Source organism: Euprymna scolopes, chromosome 45, assembly GCF_053919585.1.
Source record: "Euprymna scolopes isolate OS-2025 chromosome 45, ASM5391958v1, whole genome shotgun sequence".
Taxonomy (NCBI): Eukaryota; Metazoa; Mollusca; class Cephalopoda; order Sepiida; family Sepiolidae; genus Euprymna; species Euprymna scolopes.
Window position 1 is genome coordinate 38,361,471 of NC_136526.1, and position 20,096 is coordinate 38,381,566.

The 20,096-nt window shown below is 33.2% G+C and overlaps 1 protein-coding gene across 5 annotated transcripts in view; it reads left to right on the plus strand.

Annotated features, from left to right (window-relative positions):
* LOC145269461 (matrix metalloproteinase-19-like) overlaps window positions 1-20,096 on the plus strand; it is a 97,666-nt gene that overhangs the window by 10,797 nt on the left and 66,773 nt on the right. Inside the window, exons 3-7 of one of the 5 annotated variants that reach the window (XM_080125138.1) lie at window positions 7,813-8,493; window positions 10,751-10,906; window positions 11,766-11,914; window positions 14,148-14,296; window positions 17,526-17,708. The exons of the other annotated variants lie outside the window; for them this stretch is intronic. Of the exons in view, the coding sequence (XP_079981264.1) occupies window positions 7,813-8,493; window positions 10,751-10,906; window positions 11,766-11,914; window positions 14,148-14,296; window positions 17,526-17,610 (1,220 nt within the window). The 3' untranslated portion in view covers window positions 17,611-17,708. Of the gene's footprint in view, window positions 1-7,812; window positions 8,494-10,750; window positions 10,907-11,765; window positions 11,915-14,147; window positions 14,297-17,525; window positions 17,709-20,096 lie in introns of those variants that run through there. 5 annotated transcript variants of the gene reach the window in all.

The following is a 20,096-nucleotide window of genomic DNA, read 5'->3' on the forward strand; positions in this document are numbered from 1 at the left end:
AAAAATAATACGTTTGTTTATTATTATTATTATTATTATTATTATTATTATTATTATTATTATTATTATTTTATTTTTTCTATGTGTACATTATAAAATCATTAACTTTAATGTCGGTATCTCCAAATTCATATAATAGCAAAAATAAAACTTGCTTGGAGCTGTGAAATTCACAGTTACACCTTCTTAATGAAATTCTCTTGTACGCATGCGCGGATTAGACGCTTTAGGCAGCCGATGAAAACCTCTTGAAGAACTGTCACTTGGCGCAGTTCCGTGTCATGAAATTCGTTGTTTGCTTAGAGTGTGCGCCTGAATAGATATGATAACATTGTTATTGAAAAAAAAGGAGGTTTACTTATATTTTTAAAAATTATTATCAAAATCTGCACATAACGTGTTCTTGTACATAAAATATTGTGCTATATTTTTTTTTTTAATACGCACACTTTTAGCGTTGCGATTTAAGTCGGTAGCAGACGGAAATATATAATATGCAGAAACTGTTTATTTTTATTTATTAAAAGTATTCGGGAATTTACCAGTGAAGCTAACACGCGGCCAAGGGTAAAAACCAAATATACAATAAATAAATCTTACCATAAAAATAAAGTTACTTTTCCATCTACCTGCCTTTTTGTTTGTTTCTTTAAAGTAGTTTTAAATGCTATTTATTTTGCAACAACTAAACTTTACAAAAAAAAAACTGTTTACATTTTTTCCTAGAAGGAAAAAAGCGAAGAAACAGTTTATGTTGAAAATACATTTTAGTTAGAAATCTTTTTTAACGTGTATGTTTTAGATATAAAAAAATTAGCACTTATTTGCCTCCGACAAGGACAATGTTAGAAGTTTTACACTTTGAAAAATGGACTTTTTAGGCAAGATTTTTTAATTAAAATGTGTTTGTAAGTAAAAAAAAACACACAGTTTTTTATAATTATGCATTTTTAAACTTTACATTGAATTTGTTAGTAGATGGGTCAGATAATACGCATTAAAAAAAGTAATTAGAAATCCTTCTGGACTGAGATAATTTTAATTTTTTGTTTTTTGGGGAAGAAAGCTACATTAAAATTCGATGTTTTATAATGCTTATATATGACATCCTATTTTCTTATAATAAATCTCCACTTTATGTCGATCTTTACCGGCATGGGAAGGTCAGTAAATAGGCAAGTTTGTTCTTTTTATATAAACAGCAAATTGTTAAAAGATTTGTAAATAAAAGTTTGTATCTTTAAATATTTTTGTTTGTTTGCTCACTATATAAAAATGTAAACTTTTTTATTTTGTATTTTATTTACAAATACGTTTTGTTATAAATACATCTTTAAAAATAAATTTTGTAAATAAAACGCTATTTTCAAATAGTAAACTCCTAAATTAACCCTCGTAGGGAGGCAGGTAAATTTCAAAGTTTTTCTTTTTTGTTTTTATAAAAAATAAGTTATTTTTAAAAATGTTTTTCGTTTGTTTGCAAAAAAAAAACGCAAACTTTTATTTAATCTGAAAAGTTTAAAAGGAATAAATATATATATTATTTTTATTCTGTAAAGTCTACATAATATAAAAAAATCTTTTTAATAAAAAAGTTTTTGCGTATTATCTATTTCTGATTGATTATTTGTCTTTGTTATATATTTGAATATTTATTTGAATGTTTGTTTATTATTTGATTAAATATTTATTTATATATTCGAATTCCTTTACACAATATTAAAAAAATACGTAAAATTTTTGAAGCAGCACCCCCACTAATCTCAGGCACGAGCCGCCACTGATTGCTACTGTATCCCATCTTAAATTAATAGGATAGTTCATATGTTATAAGTGCTATTGTATTCTCTCTTAAATTCATAGGATAGTTTATATGTTATAATTGCTAGTGTATTGTTTCTTAAATTCATAGGATAGGATTCATAGGATGTTATAATTGCTATTGTATTCTCTCTAAAATTCTTGTATTCTTTTTTAAATTCATACGATAGTTCATGTGTTATAATTGCTATTGTATTTTCTCTTAAATTCATAAGATAGTTCATATGTTATAATTGCCGTTGTATTCTCTCCTGAATTTATAGGATAGATTATATGTTATAATTTCTATTGTATTCTTTCTTAAATTCATAGGATAATTTATATTGTATTCTCTCCCGAATACTATAGGATAGTTTGTATGTTATAATTGCTATTATATACTTTCTTTAATTCATAGTTTATATGTTATAATTTCTATTGTATTCTGTCTTAAGTGATAGAATATTTTATATGTGATAATTGCTATTGTATAATCTCTTAAATTCATAGGATAGTTTATATGTCATAATTGCTATTGTATTCTTTTTTAAATTCATAGGATAGTTTATATGTTATAATTGCTATTGTATTATCTCTTAAATTCATAGGATAGTTTATATGTTATAATTGCTATTGTATTTTTTAAATTAATAAGATAGTTCATATGTTATAATTGCTATTGCATTCTCCCTTTAATTCATAGGATATTTTATATGTTATAATTGCTATTGTATTCTCTCTTAAATTCATAGAATTGTTTATATGTTATAATTGCTACTTTATTCTCCCTTTAATTCATAGGATAGTTTATATATTATAATTTCTGTTGTATGATTTCTTAAATGTATAGGATAGTTTATATGTTATAATTGCAATTCTATTCTTTCTTATATTAATAGTATAATTTACATGTTATATTTTCTATTGTGTTCTCTCTTAAATTCATAAGATAGTTTATATGTTATAATTTCTATTGTATTCTCTCTTAAATTCATAGGATATTTTATATGTTATTATGGCTGTAACTGACAATGTACTTTCAGATAATATATATGATGTATCTATTTAAGAGGTTTCATAGCCTAAAATTCTTAATATAAAAAGAACAGAATAGAACAAAATTTTCGCTTGTTTGAAGTGTAATGAAATTATAGAAAGAAGGCTATTACGAATGAAATATCGATTTATCTGATGGCAGTTAAAAATATAATGGAGGGATACAAAAAAGTATGCTAGTTAGAATCAAATATCGCAGTATAAATATATAAATTATTTTCTCATAACACTCTTAGATGCTCTTTAGCGATTTGACCTCTATTTCTGACTTGAAAATTATAGAAGTTAAAAATATTGATAGGAATTAGAGTTCAGGTACGACGCAAAATACACCGGGGTCCATATTCGTTTCCATTCATTAATTATATAGTACGATGTTTTTATTAAAAAGAACAAAATAGAACTATATCCAGAGGTTTTGAGGAGTTTTGATTCAAATGCACTTATGGCGGCAGCCTATATACGCAACAAGTGCTTTAACAAAACACTATCTAAAAATCCATATGAATCTTTCTGTGGTAAAAAAAAATTTAAGCAGAATGCATATATTTGGTTCAGCTTGCTTCGCATATATAGATCAAAAGAGTAAATTGAATATGAAAGCCGACAGAGGTATATTTCTTGAATACGATAAAAACAGTCCAGCCAATTTAATATTTTTTTCCAGAGAAAAATAAAATAAAAAGAACCCGATGTGTAAAATTCACAGACACGTTTAATTTTAAAGACAATACCCCGTCATATGAAGAAGATGAAATTATATTTCCTCAAATTATTAAAACAAATGAAAGCAAAATAATTCACGGATACAAGAGTATCCATAATGATGATGATGATGTGATGATGGTGATGATAAAGTCGAAAGATATCCCAAAAGAAATAGAAGGCGACCCGATTTTTTTGTGGTCGACAATATAAAAGATTATCAAAACGACTATTGCTATTCTATGTAAAATGCGCCAAAAAGCTTTAACGAAGCAATTAATTCAGAACATTGTGATGAATGGAAAATTGCCATGAAAAAAGAAATAGATGCTTTAACCGAAAATGATACCTATACGGTAGTGCCTCTCCCAAAAGATAAACATGTTATTTCTACAAGATGGGTCTTTACAAAAAAGACTACAGCATCAGGCGTAGAACAGTACAAAGCTAGATTTGTTGCTAAAGGGTACTCTCAGATTTACGGTATAGAATATTTTTCTACGTTTTCACCGACCACAAACCTAACGACAATCAGAGTTTTACTGCAGGTCGCATCACAATATGACCTAAACATCCATCAAATGGACGTAAAAAATGCTTATTTGAATGCGCCAATAGACTGTGAAATTTATATTACCCCTCCAGAGGGATTTATAATGAAAAATAAAAATAGCGTGTGGCAACTTAACAAGTCATTATATGGTCTAAAGCAGAGTGCTCGGTGTTGGAACACAGTATTTCATGATTATATTATTAAACAACAATTTAGACAATGCGCTGTAGACCCCTGTTTATATACCCAACACAAAGACGATAAACTACTGATTTTGGTTTTGTGGGTCGATGATATTTTAATCGCATCAAATTGTGACATAATGTTAACTGATGTTAAGAATAAATTAAGTAAAAGATTCAAAATGACCGATCTCGGCAAAATATCCTGGTTTTGGGGGATAGAATTTACTCAAAGCACAGGACTTGTCACGATGAATCAACCGAGATACATCGACAAAATACTATTAAAATTTGGAATGGGAGATTACAAGAAACGCTCTACACCGGTCGAAAATGATATTAATAAAATATACATACAGAATCTGAAATAATAAATGATAAATTATACCGGGAAATTATAGGTAGTCTTGTATATTTAATGACTGTGACCAGACCCGATATATGCTATACAGTAACAAAACTATCACAAAAAATATCACGACCGACAATGAAGGATTTAAACAGAGCTAAACCAGTCCTTCGTTATTTAAAAGGAACTAAAGAACAGAAGTTAGTATTTAGAAAATAAATAAAATCCCCCAATATTAGAAGGATTTTCGGATTCAGATTGGGGAAACGACGAATATCGAAAAAGTATATCTGGATATTGTTTCAGACTCTCAGAAAATGGGCCTATTATTTCATGGAAATCTAAAAAGCAACACATTGGATCTCTCTCTACGTGTGAAGCAGAATTTATCGCGATCACACACACGACCCAGGAAGCACTTTACCCTAAAAATATCCTAAATACTATTTTAGAGATAGAATTAACTAAAAGCCTCGTAGTAATTAATTGTGATAATCAAGACAGTATAGTCTTAGCACAGAACTCGATAACCAACCAAAGATTTAAGCATATAGATATACAATGCCATTTCGTAAAAACCGAGGTGAAAAAGGAATCCATTATTTTGAATTACATATCATAAAAAATATCGCTGATGTATTCACGAAACCCGCAATTAGAATAAAGTTAAAGCGTTTTTCTTCGAAACTCGTTGGGAGATTCGATTGAATAATTTTTTCCACGGGCCTGTATGTATATAAATTTCTATATATTAAAAAAGTAGTCCTGGGTAAAGACGTTAAGCTGCATCCATTTTGTTTGTATTAACACTTTAATCTACTAATGCGTAACTAATACTTTTACTAAAATAAATTTAAAAAAAAGAAAAAAGTAACTTGTTAAAAACCTCTTCTTTGTAATTTTCCTTTTCGACAAATACTTTTTACATGCTTATTTTAAGGCAGACATAAATTAAAATTGACTTTTATTTTTTTGGTGCACATCAGTTTTCTTTCTTATTTTTCAAAAATGTCTTATTTTGTGCATTGTTTTAATCAACAAAAAACAAAACAAAAAAAAACAAAACAAAAAAACTTTCTTTAAACGTATGTTTATTTTCATGCATACTTGTTTATATGTATACATGTATGCGTGTTTTCTTTCTCTTTTTTACAAAACTGCATAATTAAATTTAAGAAATGGCTTCTTTTTTACATACCCACCCCTTTTTAAGGTAAAAATACCTTCCATATATTTTATTTCTCTTTTTTGTACACAGATATATCTGTTTTGACATCTGAACGGCGTCTTTTTACATGCTAAAATTTTAAGATCCAAATGATTTCTAATTTTTGTTATGTATAATTGAATATAAAAATATATATTGATTTTTGAGCAGAACGAACACAAGGGACCTCCCCATTATAAGAATAGGGGGGATGTTACAATATTTTTGATGCATAATGGGGTAGATATTTATTTGCTGCCCACCTCAGCAAAATGTGGCACAAGGCCGGAAAGTGGGAACCCCGCAGGCTCCCCTAAAAGAGGGGCACTCCTGCAATTTTAAAAATTGCCTGAGTAACCCCGTCGGCATTCCCCGGTCGGGGCGCCTCAGGCAGCAAGCAATAAACTTGCCCCACCGGAAAGCCCGGTGGCATAGCCTGGGAGGGTGGACCTCCTAGGTATTACCCAGGCGGTGTACCTCAGTCCAACAGGTGCTGGGCCGGTTCCCGGCCCCTCACCTGTTGGGCTGAGTGTCAAGTGACGAATCCTTGACTGGTACTACCCTGTCTCCCTGCAGCCGAAGCCGCTAGGAGACATCCCATCACAATGGACTTGTAATGGGGTATGATCCTACACAGTCGGGCGATTCTATTTATAGACGATGCTGCTAGGAACTGACGAATCGAATTAATTCACGTTCTGCTACCAACCAAATAGAAATCAGAATTGCTCCATAAATATTAAACCTTTTCTGTAGCAATTTCGCATATGTTTTTTTCGTTTCGACACAGTAAGAATCTTTTTCTCTGTGGAACTGTCTAGTTAAAACCAGTTACCTCTAAGGATTAGTGTGGAACAACGAACCATCGGAACTGTTCTGCCTACTGCAAACCAGTCACATCTCAGGACAACGAACCATCGGAAACTGTTCTGAAACTAAACATGGCTTGTACTTCTAATTACATTGACTAATGTATACCTGTGTAAAAGTACCCTGGGATCCTTATTCGTTTCCATTGATTAATTCTATAGTACAATTTTTTTATTAAAAAAGAACAAAATAGAACTATATTTTGCTTTGTAAAAATATAGTTGAAGAAGACATAATATATATACATTAATACGACAGCGTTTGTGCTACTTTCTGTGTCACGCTTACATCCGGGTCGTTTAATTGTTATATACTTCCATTTCTTGTCATGAATAATTTTACCAAGAATTCTTCATAAGTTTTGGTTTCAGTTTCGATTATGACTGATAGCACTCCAGTAATTTTTTTATTAATAATTTTATCAAGAATTCTTCATAAGCTTTAGTTTCGGTTTCGATTATGGCTGAAGGGGCTTAAGTTACATATACATATATATATATATATATATATATATATATATATATATATATATATATATGTATCATAAGTTTTTATTTCGGTTTCGATTCAAGCTAATGCACCCAAATGCTATGAATATATGTATTTTTTATTTTTGAAATCGAAATTTTATAAAATATGAAAATCGATAGAACATTAACTCTATAATAATAGATAGAAAAACTGCAATATTTAAAATATCATATTTAAGCGTACTTGCCGGACCTTCGTGCTAGCTCAGATTACAGTTTTAACAAAAAAGCTAAAATAATATCAGAGAGTCTCCATTAACACTGAACATCTACAGAATGCTAACATCAATATATTACATATGAAAGTGTCCTCTGTGGAACTTCCACAGATCCCACTAGTGAAAAATCATATGCTAGTTAGAAGCGAATATCGATTTTACTGATAATATATCTATCTATAACATATTGAAGAATAGACCGCGTTTATTTCCATATAATATTTTGAAATTCACTCATGAGAATGGGGTTTTGTAGTGTGGCTTGATTTCCTTGTTTTTATATGTTTTGTTTTGTCGATCGTGATTTTTATTTTTATTTTAAAGGGTTTTATTTTCTTGCAGATGATTATGGATATGAATATGATGATGGTGATTATGGAGTTACAGATGATTGGGCATTTCAAAATGATGATGAAACTAAAGATGATGATGCCGTTACACATTATGATGATGCATTACCAGATAATGGTGGAGTTACATATGATGATGATGCAGTTAAACCTGATGATGATGGGGGTAAAGATGATGCATTACCAGATAATGGTGGGATTACAGATGATGATGATGCAGTAAACCCCGATGATGATGGGGGTAAAGATGATGCATTACCAGATAATGGTGGGATTACAGATGATGATGATGCAGTAAACCCCGATGATGATGGGGGTAAAGATGATGCATTACCAGATAATGGTGGGGTTACAGATGATGATGATGCAGTAAACCCCGATGATGATGGGGGTAAAGATGATGCATTACCAGATAATGGTGGAGTTACAGATGATGATGATGCAGTAAACCCCGATGATGATGGGGGTAAAGATGATGCATTACCAGATAATGGTGGAGTTACAGATGATGATGATGCAGTAAACCCCGATGATGATGGGGGTAAAGATGATGCATTACCAGATAATGGTGGAGTTACAGATGATAAGGTACTTCCGGACGATGATGCTAAAGGTGGGGATGAAGTTGGTTTTTGCCAGCAGTCATACAAAACCATCGATGCGGCCATGAGAAGTAAGTGTTACATATTTTTTGTATAACTCTTAAGCTCCGATTCGAAAGTTTAGCGTGATTCTCACAATGTGAACGGAATTCTCGAGTGGACTATGAGCATTTGTTACATAATTCCCGGCAACTGTCGTCAGAAATAAATCTATAAGTGAGACTTACTGATCCTGTCGATCTGGGACACGAGTCGGGAACGTGACTGTCTTAGAATGGGATATGGAAAAGCTATGTGTGAGAAACTAATCCAATTACTGTGATATTAAACTCACCAAATGCAGGTACTTGGGCACCAATGTCTAAAAAAAAGTGTTGCATCTATGCTGTCGGAGACTTAATTGTTTAGGGTACAGTCCTGGGTCGAGATAAAGGGTAAAGAAAATATAAGTAGCTATTGTTACAAGTTTAGTCTAAGGCACATTGAGGCCAGGTTGTTTGATTTTAGTTTGGATTCTCTCATCAAGGAGAGTGTGTTTCGAATATAGACTCCAAGTCCGTGCAATTCTGCCTGATTCCTTACGGCAGAGTGGGAGATAATCAAGCATCTTAGAGTGGTTAGACGGGCGAGTGTAAGTTAATTTTTTTTAGAACTAAGATATCCGGGGACTTTGCTAAGAAATAATTTTCTACATTATCTAAATTAGTTATAAATCCACGGATATTTCTGACTGCGAACATCAAGGAAAAAGGCGATTTAGTTTTATTTGGATTTGTGCCTCGTTTGATTGTAGTTTTTGTTTAAGCTGTCATTTTAGTTAATGGTTTCAGTTTGAGGGCGAGTAGTGCTGGATAAATTGGATGTACATAAGTACCAAACAGGCAAAAAAGTAGACCATCTGCCAACTCTTCATCCACATGATTGTGGCCTTGGGAATGCTCATCGGAGATATGTGCAGGGCCCCTTTCATTGCCCACTACAACTATACTAATATTATAAAACAGCCGCTCCAATAGGATAGGTTCTAAACCAAGTATTCCTGCGCTCCCGCATGGTAATTTGGGTTAATTGAGTTCGCAATAAGTATATACATGTTTACTGAAAAGTTACACTCGGCAAAAGAATTAAAGTGCTTCCTTCAAGCTGCTAGGCTTAACATTCACAAACAATATGAATTTACACATGGACTCTCTCTACCGTGCTAAGGGGTTACTCACACCTGAAAGTGTCCTGTATCTTTACAAAGCCACTATTCGCATATGCATATGGTATTGTTGTCACATCTGTGCTGGTGCATCTATCAGTAGCCTGTCGCTCTTAGATAAAGTTCAGAAAAGAGTCGTCAATCTAATACGTTCCACACTGTCGGCCTAACTCCAATCACTGTCCCATCGCCAAAATGTGGAATTTCTGTGCCTGTTTTTCAAGTGCTTTATTAAAAAAAAAAACTGCTCGAACGAACTCAACATAGTGGAGCTCCGTCGACATTAATGGCCCGAGAAGTAGTAAAATTCCACCTTTTCACTGTTGATGACGTAAATAATTCTAGATGCTTCAAAGCTTTCTACTCAAATAGCTTCTTTCCTCAAACTGCTAGTTTTAGAATTCCCTCCCGGGCCCATGCTTCTGTGACTGTACTGACATGCAGAAGTTCAAGTGTAATGTGAACAAACATCTCAGTGCCCAACTCCCTATAAAGTATTCCTGCAAATCTGATCCCAAATAGAATCCCCTATGAGTTAGTGCAGAGAAAGTATCGTTCTATTTTTTAAAATAGTATTTTCAAGTAAAATTCACGTTTTACTGTATCTTTTTTTATGAAATGGTTCACTTCTGATTGTGCCGCTGTTAACTGTACGTTTTAATTAAATTGTTAGGTGAAAGTAGAGAATAATTACAAAACACCTTTTTCTGTTCATGTTAAGAATGGTATGTACGGCATAATCACGTTGACACACAAATTCCCGCTGTATCACCGAAGTTAAGCACCATTGAACCTGGTCGGTACTAAATGGGTGACCATTTGGAACTTCAAGGTGCTGCATGTGCTCTCCGCTTATCTCGGCATTGTTTTCAGTCGTTCTGGACTTCTCCTTGCCACTGGACGCAAACAGTGCCGATTCAGGAGAGGTGTGGATGTAAATTGTGTAACTCTGTCCTCACAATTACACGCGCAGCTGCCCTTACAGGGGGTATCCTTTGTCTTTGGAGACTGAACGAGGCCATGGATGAATGGAGTTCTAAATAATAACGTTATTATTTCAGCACGGTATCTATTCTTCATAAGTACTTAATTTTAAAAAGTGTTAATTATTTTTCTATTTTCAGTAAAAGAAGTAGATTTTGTGTTTGTTGACCAAGGAGAAGTTATTGATGGGAAAAATGGAAAGAAGACGCCTGTCCAAACTCTTTTCCCCGGTGGTCCGGATTTGGTTCAAGCCGCTGTATATTCAAAGAAAACCAGCAAAGCTTATTTATTTAAAGGTAAATGTATTTCTAATCAGTAATACATCTTCCAGGTAGTAATCTTATAAAATACGAAATACGGTTCGCACTGAAAGTTTTGTAACGTTTATAATTAAAATCAAAAAGTACATAGTATATCAAAATGTGGTCTAATATTTATTGCTTGTACGTATTGAAATGAGTTTGAATTATAAATGGATGTACGAAAATATAGCTAAACATTTATTGATACTTTTTTTTTCATTTTCACACAAAACAAATGCCACTTTGATGTAGGGGTCTACTATCTGGGGCATAAATTGCAAGGATGCTATGTAGGGAGTTGAGCAGCAAGATCTCTGTTTACATTACAATTGAATTTAAGCATAGTACAGTCAGGGAAACAGGGACCCGGACGGAAATTCCAAAGTCTTGCATTTTTGGAGAAGAAACTATTAGAGTAGAATATTTTCTGGCATCTGGGTATCTCTACTGTGTAGGGGTGGGATTTTGCTGTTGCCGGGTCTGTTAGGTGCTATTTAAAGGTAAATATATTTCTAATTACATCTTCCAGGTATGAATCTTATAAAATACGAAATACGGTTCGCACTGAAAGTTTTGTAACGTTTATAATTAAAATCAAAAAGTACATAGTATATCAAAATGTGGTCTAATATTTATTGCTTGTACGTATTGAAATGAGTTTGAATTATAAATGGATGTACGAAAATATAGCTAAAGTTTTATTGATCATACGTTCATATGTTGTCCATGTGTAATAGTCTGCGCATTCAAAGGGTTTTGCTTAATATTTCAGTTGTTTTATTTATTTGCTTTTTTTCTTCTTCTTCTTGTTTTTGTTCTTCTTATTATTATTCTTCTTATAATTATTATTCAGATGAAAAAGTATGGGCGTATACGGTAAATTCCGCAGGGCAATTCACTTTGTCTGAAACTTCTCCAAAAGCTACCTCGAACGAAAAGAGCCACAGCCCCGAATGTGCAATTCAGTATTATGATGGCGGTGAACGCATTTTTCTTTACAAGGTTTGTACAATGTTACACACAAAAGCACGCACGCACACACACACACACACACACACACACACACACACACACACACACACAGATATATATATTAATAATAGCTTTGAACAAGATATCCGGAGACATACCGAGCTGGGAAATAAATAATTAATAAAGGGGAAAGCGTTAATAAAAACGATTTAAGAGTAAATTTATATATTTATAAATAGTGATTATAAAAAAAACTAAAATAAACCTCGAGACGTCTTTCAACCGATATATTGTCAAGAGAAAACATCGATTAAGAAAGTATATATATATATATACATATATATATATACATACATATATATATATATATATATATATATATATATATACAGTCCTGATCAAAACCACTTAAGAAAATAAGCGTTTACGCATATTATCGAATTTTTAATCAAACAAATGGTTGAAACCATTGCTAAAAGGGAAAATTATTATGTTAAAAACTTCTTTCATGTATGTACATTAATCTTATTCTGAAAAGAAATATTCGTCAATAATTCTCCTTTGAAAATGATATTTCACCACTGACGCTTCTCGCCGTTTTATGTGATTTAATCATATCAGGTCTCCCAAGCTTCTTCCATGTACGTACATTAATAATGGAAATGTCAGACCTACCATCAAGCTGTAGTCTTACTTTCTTTTTAAACATTTTAACATATTTCTGGATATTTCGTTCTTCAGATTCAATTTTGTGAGTTTAATGGATGTCTTTTTTCTAAGAGATTTTTTCCTACAATGTGATGCCTCATGTCATTTCTGGTAGCATATGTCACATTGTTTAAATTTGTAGGGACACTCATTTTACCAATGTTTATCTTCAAACCTCCAACACTGTCCAGGTGGATCTTTTCCCTGTTTTTTCCTCTGGTTATTTTTTTAAGTTAATTTTTTCGTCTGATGGATCATTTTAATGTGCGATACTCCGTTTTCCTCTATGTCACGACTGTCCTGTTTCAACTCAATAAGCCGTTCACAGTCTTCGGCTAAGCTTTGTAGTTTATCATTCGGCTCGTTTTCAAGTTTATTTAAAACACGACGCCTGGTTTCAGCGTCTTTATTTAAGACCAGCCCTTGCACAAAAATTGTCTGTTTAAAGTTGTCGCAATACTTGTTTACTATACTTGCAGAAGTAGTTAAAATGTTTTATTAGAAAGGAATGTTAGTTTTCATAACTAGCACAAAGAAAAATGTTAACTTGTTCGAACATAAACAAAATGATGTCATCAGATTACTTAAAAATACACGTATGAGTTTGTCAAGAATTGGGAGTCAGAGAGAGCAGACCAAGTTGGTAGGCAGAAGGAGCCATTACGGTCCTCAGACCATAATGGCTCCGAGTAGAGGAAAACATCGATAGTAAAAATCTAATGGGCAGTGTTACAGCTTTCCAATGAGGGAAACATCAAAAATAAAGCTGCTGAAAATAGCAACAAAACTTTATTTTCCGAGGATCCGTCAAATGAACATGAACCCAGATGGATAAGGTATTTTTTACACAGGCATCACCACATTATCAAGGCCAAGAGGCCACTCAAGGATAAGGGTTAAAGAGTGTACAGTAGAAATTGGACAATATACTAATCATTAGTAATGAAAATTTGGTAAATTTGATAACTTATATGGAACGGCTCATCAAGAACTTATTTACGTTAGACTTGAAGACAACCATATTGTAGTCAGCCGGAAAGCAGGAAAACGGAAGACAATTCCACAGGCGTGCAGTTCTAAGAAAGAAGCTTTGTTCATGGAATCTACGTTTAGGTTTCGGCACAGATAAAGAGTGGGGGGAATTATTGATAGTGTTTGCAGCTAGACGAGTGTTTCTTGTGAAAGTTTGGCGAGGGGGGACCATAGATTGAAGCTCAGTGGAACACTTTCCATGAAAATAACGATACAACAGAGACAAACTCGCAACATCTCTTCTGTGAGATAGAGGTTGCAAGGAAGAGAAAAGGACATCTCCTACGAGGTTACGAAGTCTACTGTGAACTCTATCAAGGCAGGACCAGTCCTGGTATGTTTCTTTATTGACCGATGTGAACCCTAAGAGACTGTTATTTGTCCCTGTTTGTTATAATTGTTATAGACGATGAAATATATCGACACGTAAGCAATATATACTCGACAATGCTACACAAGATTGAAATGTAGAGATGTAGGCGGTTTAATAATTTTACAAATATTGTTGTTTGCATTTTTGCAGGAGGGCCATTTTTACATATTCTATCCGAAAGATGAGGACGTCGATCAGAGGGATAAATACCCAGTAAATCAATACTTCCGTGGTATTCCCAGCAAAATAGACGCCGCAATTTCATCCGATGATGAAATAAACTTCATAGTGGACAAGCAGTAAGTAGTCGTGTGGTATAATTATGGATACTATCTTTGCCCATGTACAAGTTGATTTAATAGTTTATATATATATATATATATATATATATATATATATATATATATATACACACATATGTGTATATATATATACATATGGTAAGTTATAAAAACATATATGGCAATTAAACTACACAGAATATTCTGCATTTCATTCTCGTGAGATTGCGTCAGGCGTACGAGAATGAAACGCGAAATAGTCTGTGTAGTTTAATTTTTATAACTTACTACCTAGCTCTACATATGTATTGAGCACCGTTGAAGTAAATACTGAACATTTACGCATAAAATTATATTTTCGTATATTAATTTAGGTGATTAAATAAAGTAGTTGATCGACAATACACACAAGAATCCCGAGTTTCCTTTGAAGTAAACTTCTACGACTGCAATGCACTTGCTGTGCCGTTCAAACAACTCCTGGGATGCCCAATTGAAATCCTTTTGTGAAAGCGTGTCAATGGCCCTCGTCACGGACTCTTTTCTCATCTCAATTTTCTCATAATGACAGCCTATTTAAATAAAATTAAGTGTAGGTTCTCTACAAAGCAATGTAAGCTACAGTGTATTTTGGACTAAGATACTGTTCGGAGGCATGTGAAGCTTCCTCCAGCTATGGGTCCTAACCAGGAGCATGTAATCAATCGAACATGAGACGGGCCTTAAAGTAAATACCGGATTTTTGGGGCAGATTTGCAATTTAGTTGTATAATATCCTCAAACCAGGTAATCACTAAAAGGGACTTAAAAGTTGTTACCTGTATCGATCAAAATTTAAAACCACTGATTATATGTCAGCCTACATCACAGTAACATATACTGAGTGAGTTCCTAACAGTATTTTGTATAGTTTTTTAGTTTAAACTCATTTTCCCAAAATTTCCCCAAACTTAACGTGTTCGATACAGTCTGCCGCCATTTGTATTTTTCAAATATACCGATAAACACTGCATGTTTTTGAACTGATTAAACATTATACATTACATAAAAACACTACAATCTTATCCAGTTAGGTAGAACATTTACTTTTCTTGCCTTTGATAACATTTATTTGTTATATATTCATTTTTTGACAACTTCTTTGTATCTGTTAATACAAACCCTTTTCATTTAATGTAACGTTTAGTCAGCTCGAAAAACTGTTTATCGTTGTATTTGAAAGATAGAAATGGTGGCGGACACTGTTAATTATGTTAAGTTTGAGAAAGTGAGTTAAAACTAAAAAACTATAAAAAATACTGTCACAAACCCACCGATTATGTCAGCCTATGTCATGGTAACGTATTCGGTGGGTTTTTGACACTGTATTGTATAGTTTTTAGTTTTCAACTTCATTTCCCAAACTTAACGTATTCAACAGTTTGCAACCATTTCTGTTTTTCCAGCCGATTAAACATTTTACCTTACATAAAAACACTAAACAACTATCCAGTTAGGTAGAAATGTAACTTACCTTACCTTTGCTTTCATTTGTTTTTGGACAACTTTTTCGAATCTGTGTATAGTAACCCCCCCCCATCACTCAAATATTAATTACTAACTCACATTTTTGTATACAGAAAAAAAATTTTAGCGTTTCAACGTTAGCTTTATCCACTGATTGTTGGTCGAGCCCAAGCAATGATTGACGGTAATCCTGAGGATCAGGATCCAATTCTGCAAGAGTACCATTTTTTTCATATTTTTCTTTTTTTTTAGAGTGGATTGCTGTACTAAGAATATAAGAAACATGCATTTTCTCTTTTTATTAGAATTTTCCATTACACCAAATTTAGCCAGAGCAACGCGTGGCAGGGTACAGTTATATTTATTTATATTTATATTTATATATTCATATATATATATATATATATATATATATATATATATATATATATATATATATATATATATATAGTGAATGAATAACCAAAGTCTATATTCCAAAGTTCATGATGTTGAGAATCTTATAATGTATTCCTTTAATTCAGTTGACATTTACAATACTTGAAAGTATGTTTCATAGCGCAAAATCAATCAGCTTATTATATTAATCAATGAATCTATTTTGCCCTTAACTCATCAGAAAAATAGCAACAATCAACCTATCAAAAGGAAATAAAGTTTTTACATGATTAAAATCCGAAAATTGTAAGAGAAGCTACCAATACCTTATATTATGTTTCCATTACGCCATTTTGAATTTCGATTTATACGGTAGTTACAGCTTCTGAATAAAAAGAAATAAATTATAAGATGGTCACCCTCATGAACTTTGGAATATAGACTTTTGTCGTTTATTTATCTATATAGGAAGCCCGGGTGGAGATAGGTGTAAAAAAAAACGGTAGTAGCGGGATGGATCAATACAACAGAAGGCAGCCCAGGTGGAGATAGGTGTAAAAATGAAGACACTTTCGAAGAACGTTATGCAATAAATTTCTTATTTAAACTTGGTAAAAAAAATGCCACAGAAACGTACGGAATGCTTCAGACTGCTTTTGGACCATCTTTTATGAATCGAGCATCAGTTTTTGAGTGGCATAAGAGAGTCAAAGAGGACAGGGAGTCTGCGATGGATGATGAGAGGAGATGGAAGAGTAAAGAAGTTAGAACATTAGAGTTGATTGGCCAAATAAAGAATTTCATGGATACGGCCGTCGTGTGTCTATAGAGACAATACGTGCACAGTTTGATATCAGTGTGGGAACTGTACACACAATTATTTGCGGGAAACTGAAGATGCGGGAGATTTGCGCGAAATTTCTCAGAAGGATGTTCAGAAAGAAAGACGTTGCCATGACAGCAGGAAGATGGCTGAGTTGATCAATTCAGATTATCACCCTCCCTATAGTCCAGACCTTGAACCGTGTTGCTTTTGGTTATTTCCTAAGCTCAAGGAAACTTTAAAGGCTGTCATTATGAGACAATTGAGGAGATGAGAGTGGCTGTGAGGAGGGTCATTGACATGCTCACACAAGAGGACTTCCATTGAGCCGTGCAGACGTTATTAGAACGGTACAATAACTGCATTGCAACCGGGGGAGATTACTTCGAAGGGGACTAGAGTTTAATGCATACACTATCAATAAAAGTTAACATACGAAAAAAGTCTAGAAACTTATTGAAGACATCTCGTATAGTTACACGTTTGTAATGAAGACATTGTTTCAGATTTATAATTGTAGATATTTTCTCTTTGTTGCAGGGCGTTCAAAATGCCAATCCACACGCGAACTGTAAGCAAGGAAGGAACACCAGTGGAGTCGGTTTTCAACAAATGCAAATCTTGATTGAATTTTACTTTAAAACAGAATGGTTCAATATTTTGTTGAATTATCGATTTTTATTTTGAAATCACGAATAAAAATTGAGTTCAAATAAAAGAAAACTTTAGTTTTGTAATTTTTTTTTTGATTTTGTGTCATTGAAATTTCTTGAAGATTATTTTGCTGAAGAAATTCGTTGAAATTGTTAACTGCATATTAGTTTTGTGTGTTACAAACTGTAAAAAAGTCATATATATATATATATATATATATATAATCTTAAGGTTATATATATATATATATATATATATATACAAAAACGCTGATCGAACACAAGACGGGCTGAAATAGCAAGAATTTTGTAAAAATCGACGTAAATAAATCTAGACGCAACGCACGTTCGCAAATCGTACATATTATGATCTAGGGGATATATAAACAGTTCTAAACGATAGTAACCCCCCTGAAGCGTCGGCGAAAAAAGCCTTTTCAAGACATATAGAAATGCGCGTTCCGCATTTTATATATATATATATATATATATATATATATATATATATATATACTAGCGGGGGTACCCGGCATTACCCGGGTGTTTAGAGGTGTGTGTGCTGTTAAATAAAAAAGAACCTGGGGGGGTAACAGTTGGTAGGATCGAACCCGAAGCCCTGAGGCGAAGTTTGAAAATAAAATGTGAAAAAAACATGAACCGTTCGACCAGCCAGAATGAGTTACTGAAAGATGTTTGAATTTATTTAAGTAAGAACCAAATTGACAGAAAGTCGTCGAGCGTTACGACGTCGACGACAACGACGACGACGTAAGCAATAGCTATTCAGCAAATGAGGTCAGTTTGTTTGTTATAAGCGAAGTAAAAAAAGAAAACATAAAAACGAACATTAAAACTTAAGCGGGGAGGGTAATCAAAACATCGAAAAAAAACACAAAAAATCTAACGTGAGGCAAACGAACGATTTTAAATGTAAAAATCGAAAGAAAAAAAAGAAAACAGAAAAACGAACACGTGGAAAATGGCTTAAATAAGCCTGTTTCGATATTAAAATTTAAAAAATCGGTGGGTACCCGGGTGTTTTTAGGTGTGGGGTCTGGGTGGATAAGCGAAGTAAAAAAAAAAAAAAAACAGAAAAACGAACGTTACGTGAAAAATGGCTTAAATAAAACTGGTTCAGTATTTAAATTTTAAAAAATCGAAAAAAAAACATCTCACACTACGATTCGAACCCAAAACGTTTAGATAAAGAACCAACGCGCTAACCAACTGAGCTAACGCAACATACATAAAATTTAGTCAGTTCTTCAACTATTTAAAGTAAATCAGGTCATGACGATGTAATCTGACGCATGCGTAGAACCGGTCGTCGTCACGAGCGGACCCTTTTTGTTGCCTCCCCCCTGTCGAAAATTGTCGATTTCGGGATGAAAAAATAACGTTTTTGGCCAATTTTTCGATATTTTTCATGCGAAGGATGGGACTTCAATATGATACCGAGTTTGTGAATTTTCGTCGTTTCTGTCGAAAGTTTTTAGCGGACACACACACACACATACAAACATACATACATACACACATTTTCGCTTTTATATTTATAGACTAGCAGGGGGGTACCCGGCGTTGCCCGAGTGTTTGGAGGTGTGTGTGTTGGGGTGGGGGTTGTGGTGTTAATAAAAACCTAAGAATAAGCGAAGTAAATAAAACAAAAAGAAAACAGAAAAACGAACGCAGGGGGGTACCCAGGCGGTAGGGAAGGGTAATCAAAACATAAGAATAAAACTAACGTAAGGCAAAGGAACGATGTTAAATGTAAAAATCGAAAAATCAAAAACAATAAAGAAAACAGAAAAACGAACGTTAAAACTTCTGAAAAATAAAAACAAAAAAAAAGAATAAGCGAAGTAAAAAAAGAAAACATAAAAACGAACGTTAAAACTTATATAAAAAATAAAGCGGATGTGGGGGGTACTCGGCGTTGCCCGAGTGTTTGGAGATGTGTGCGGTCGGGCGTGGGTGGTGGGTGTTAATGAAAACCTAAGAATAAGCGAAGTAAAAAAAGAAAACAGAAAAACGAACGTTAAAACTTAAGCGGGGGTACCCGGGCGGTGAGAGGGCGGTAATCAAAACATCGAAACAAAAACACAAAAAAATTAACGTAAGGCAAACGAACGATGTTAAATGTAAAAATCGAAAAAACAAAAAAGGAAACAGAAAAACGAACGTTAAAACTAAAAACAAAAAAAACACATGAAAATGTCTTAAATAAGCCTGTTTCGATATTAAAATTTAAAAAAATCGGTGGATACCCGGGTGTTTTGGGGTGTGTGTGGTCAATCGGGGGTGGGTGTATTAATAAAAACCTAAGAATAAGCGAAGTAAAAAAAAACAACGTCACGTGAAAAATGGCTTAAATAACACAGCTCCAATATTAAAATTTAAAAAATTGAAAAAAAATATCACATCACGATTCGAACCCAAAACGTTTTGATAATGACGC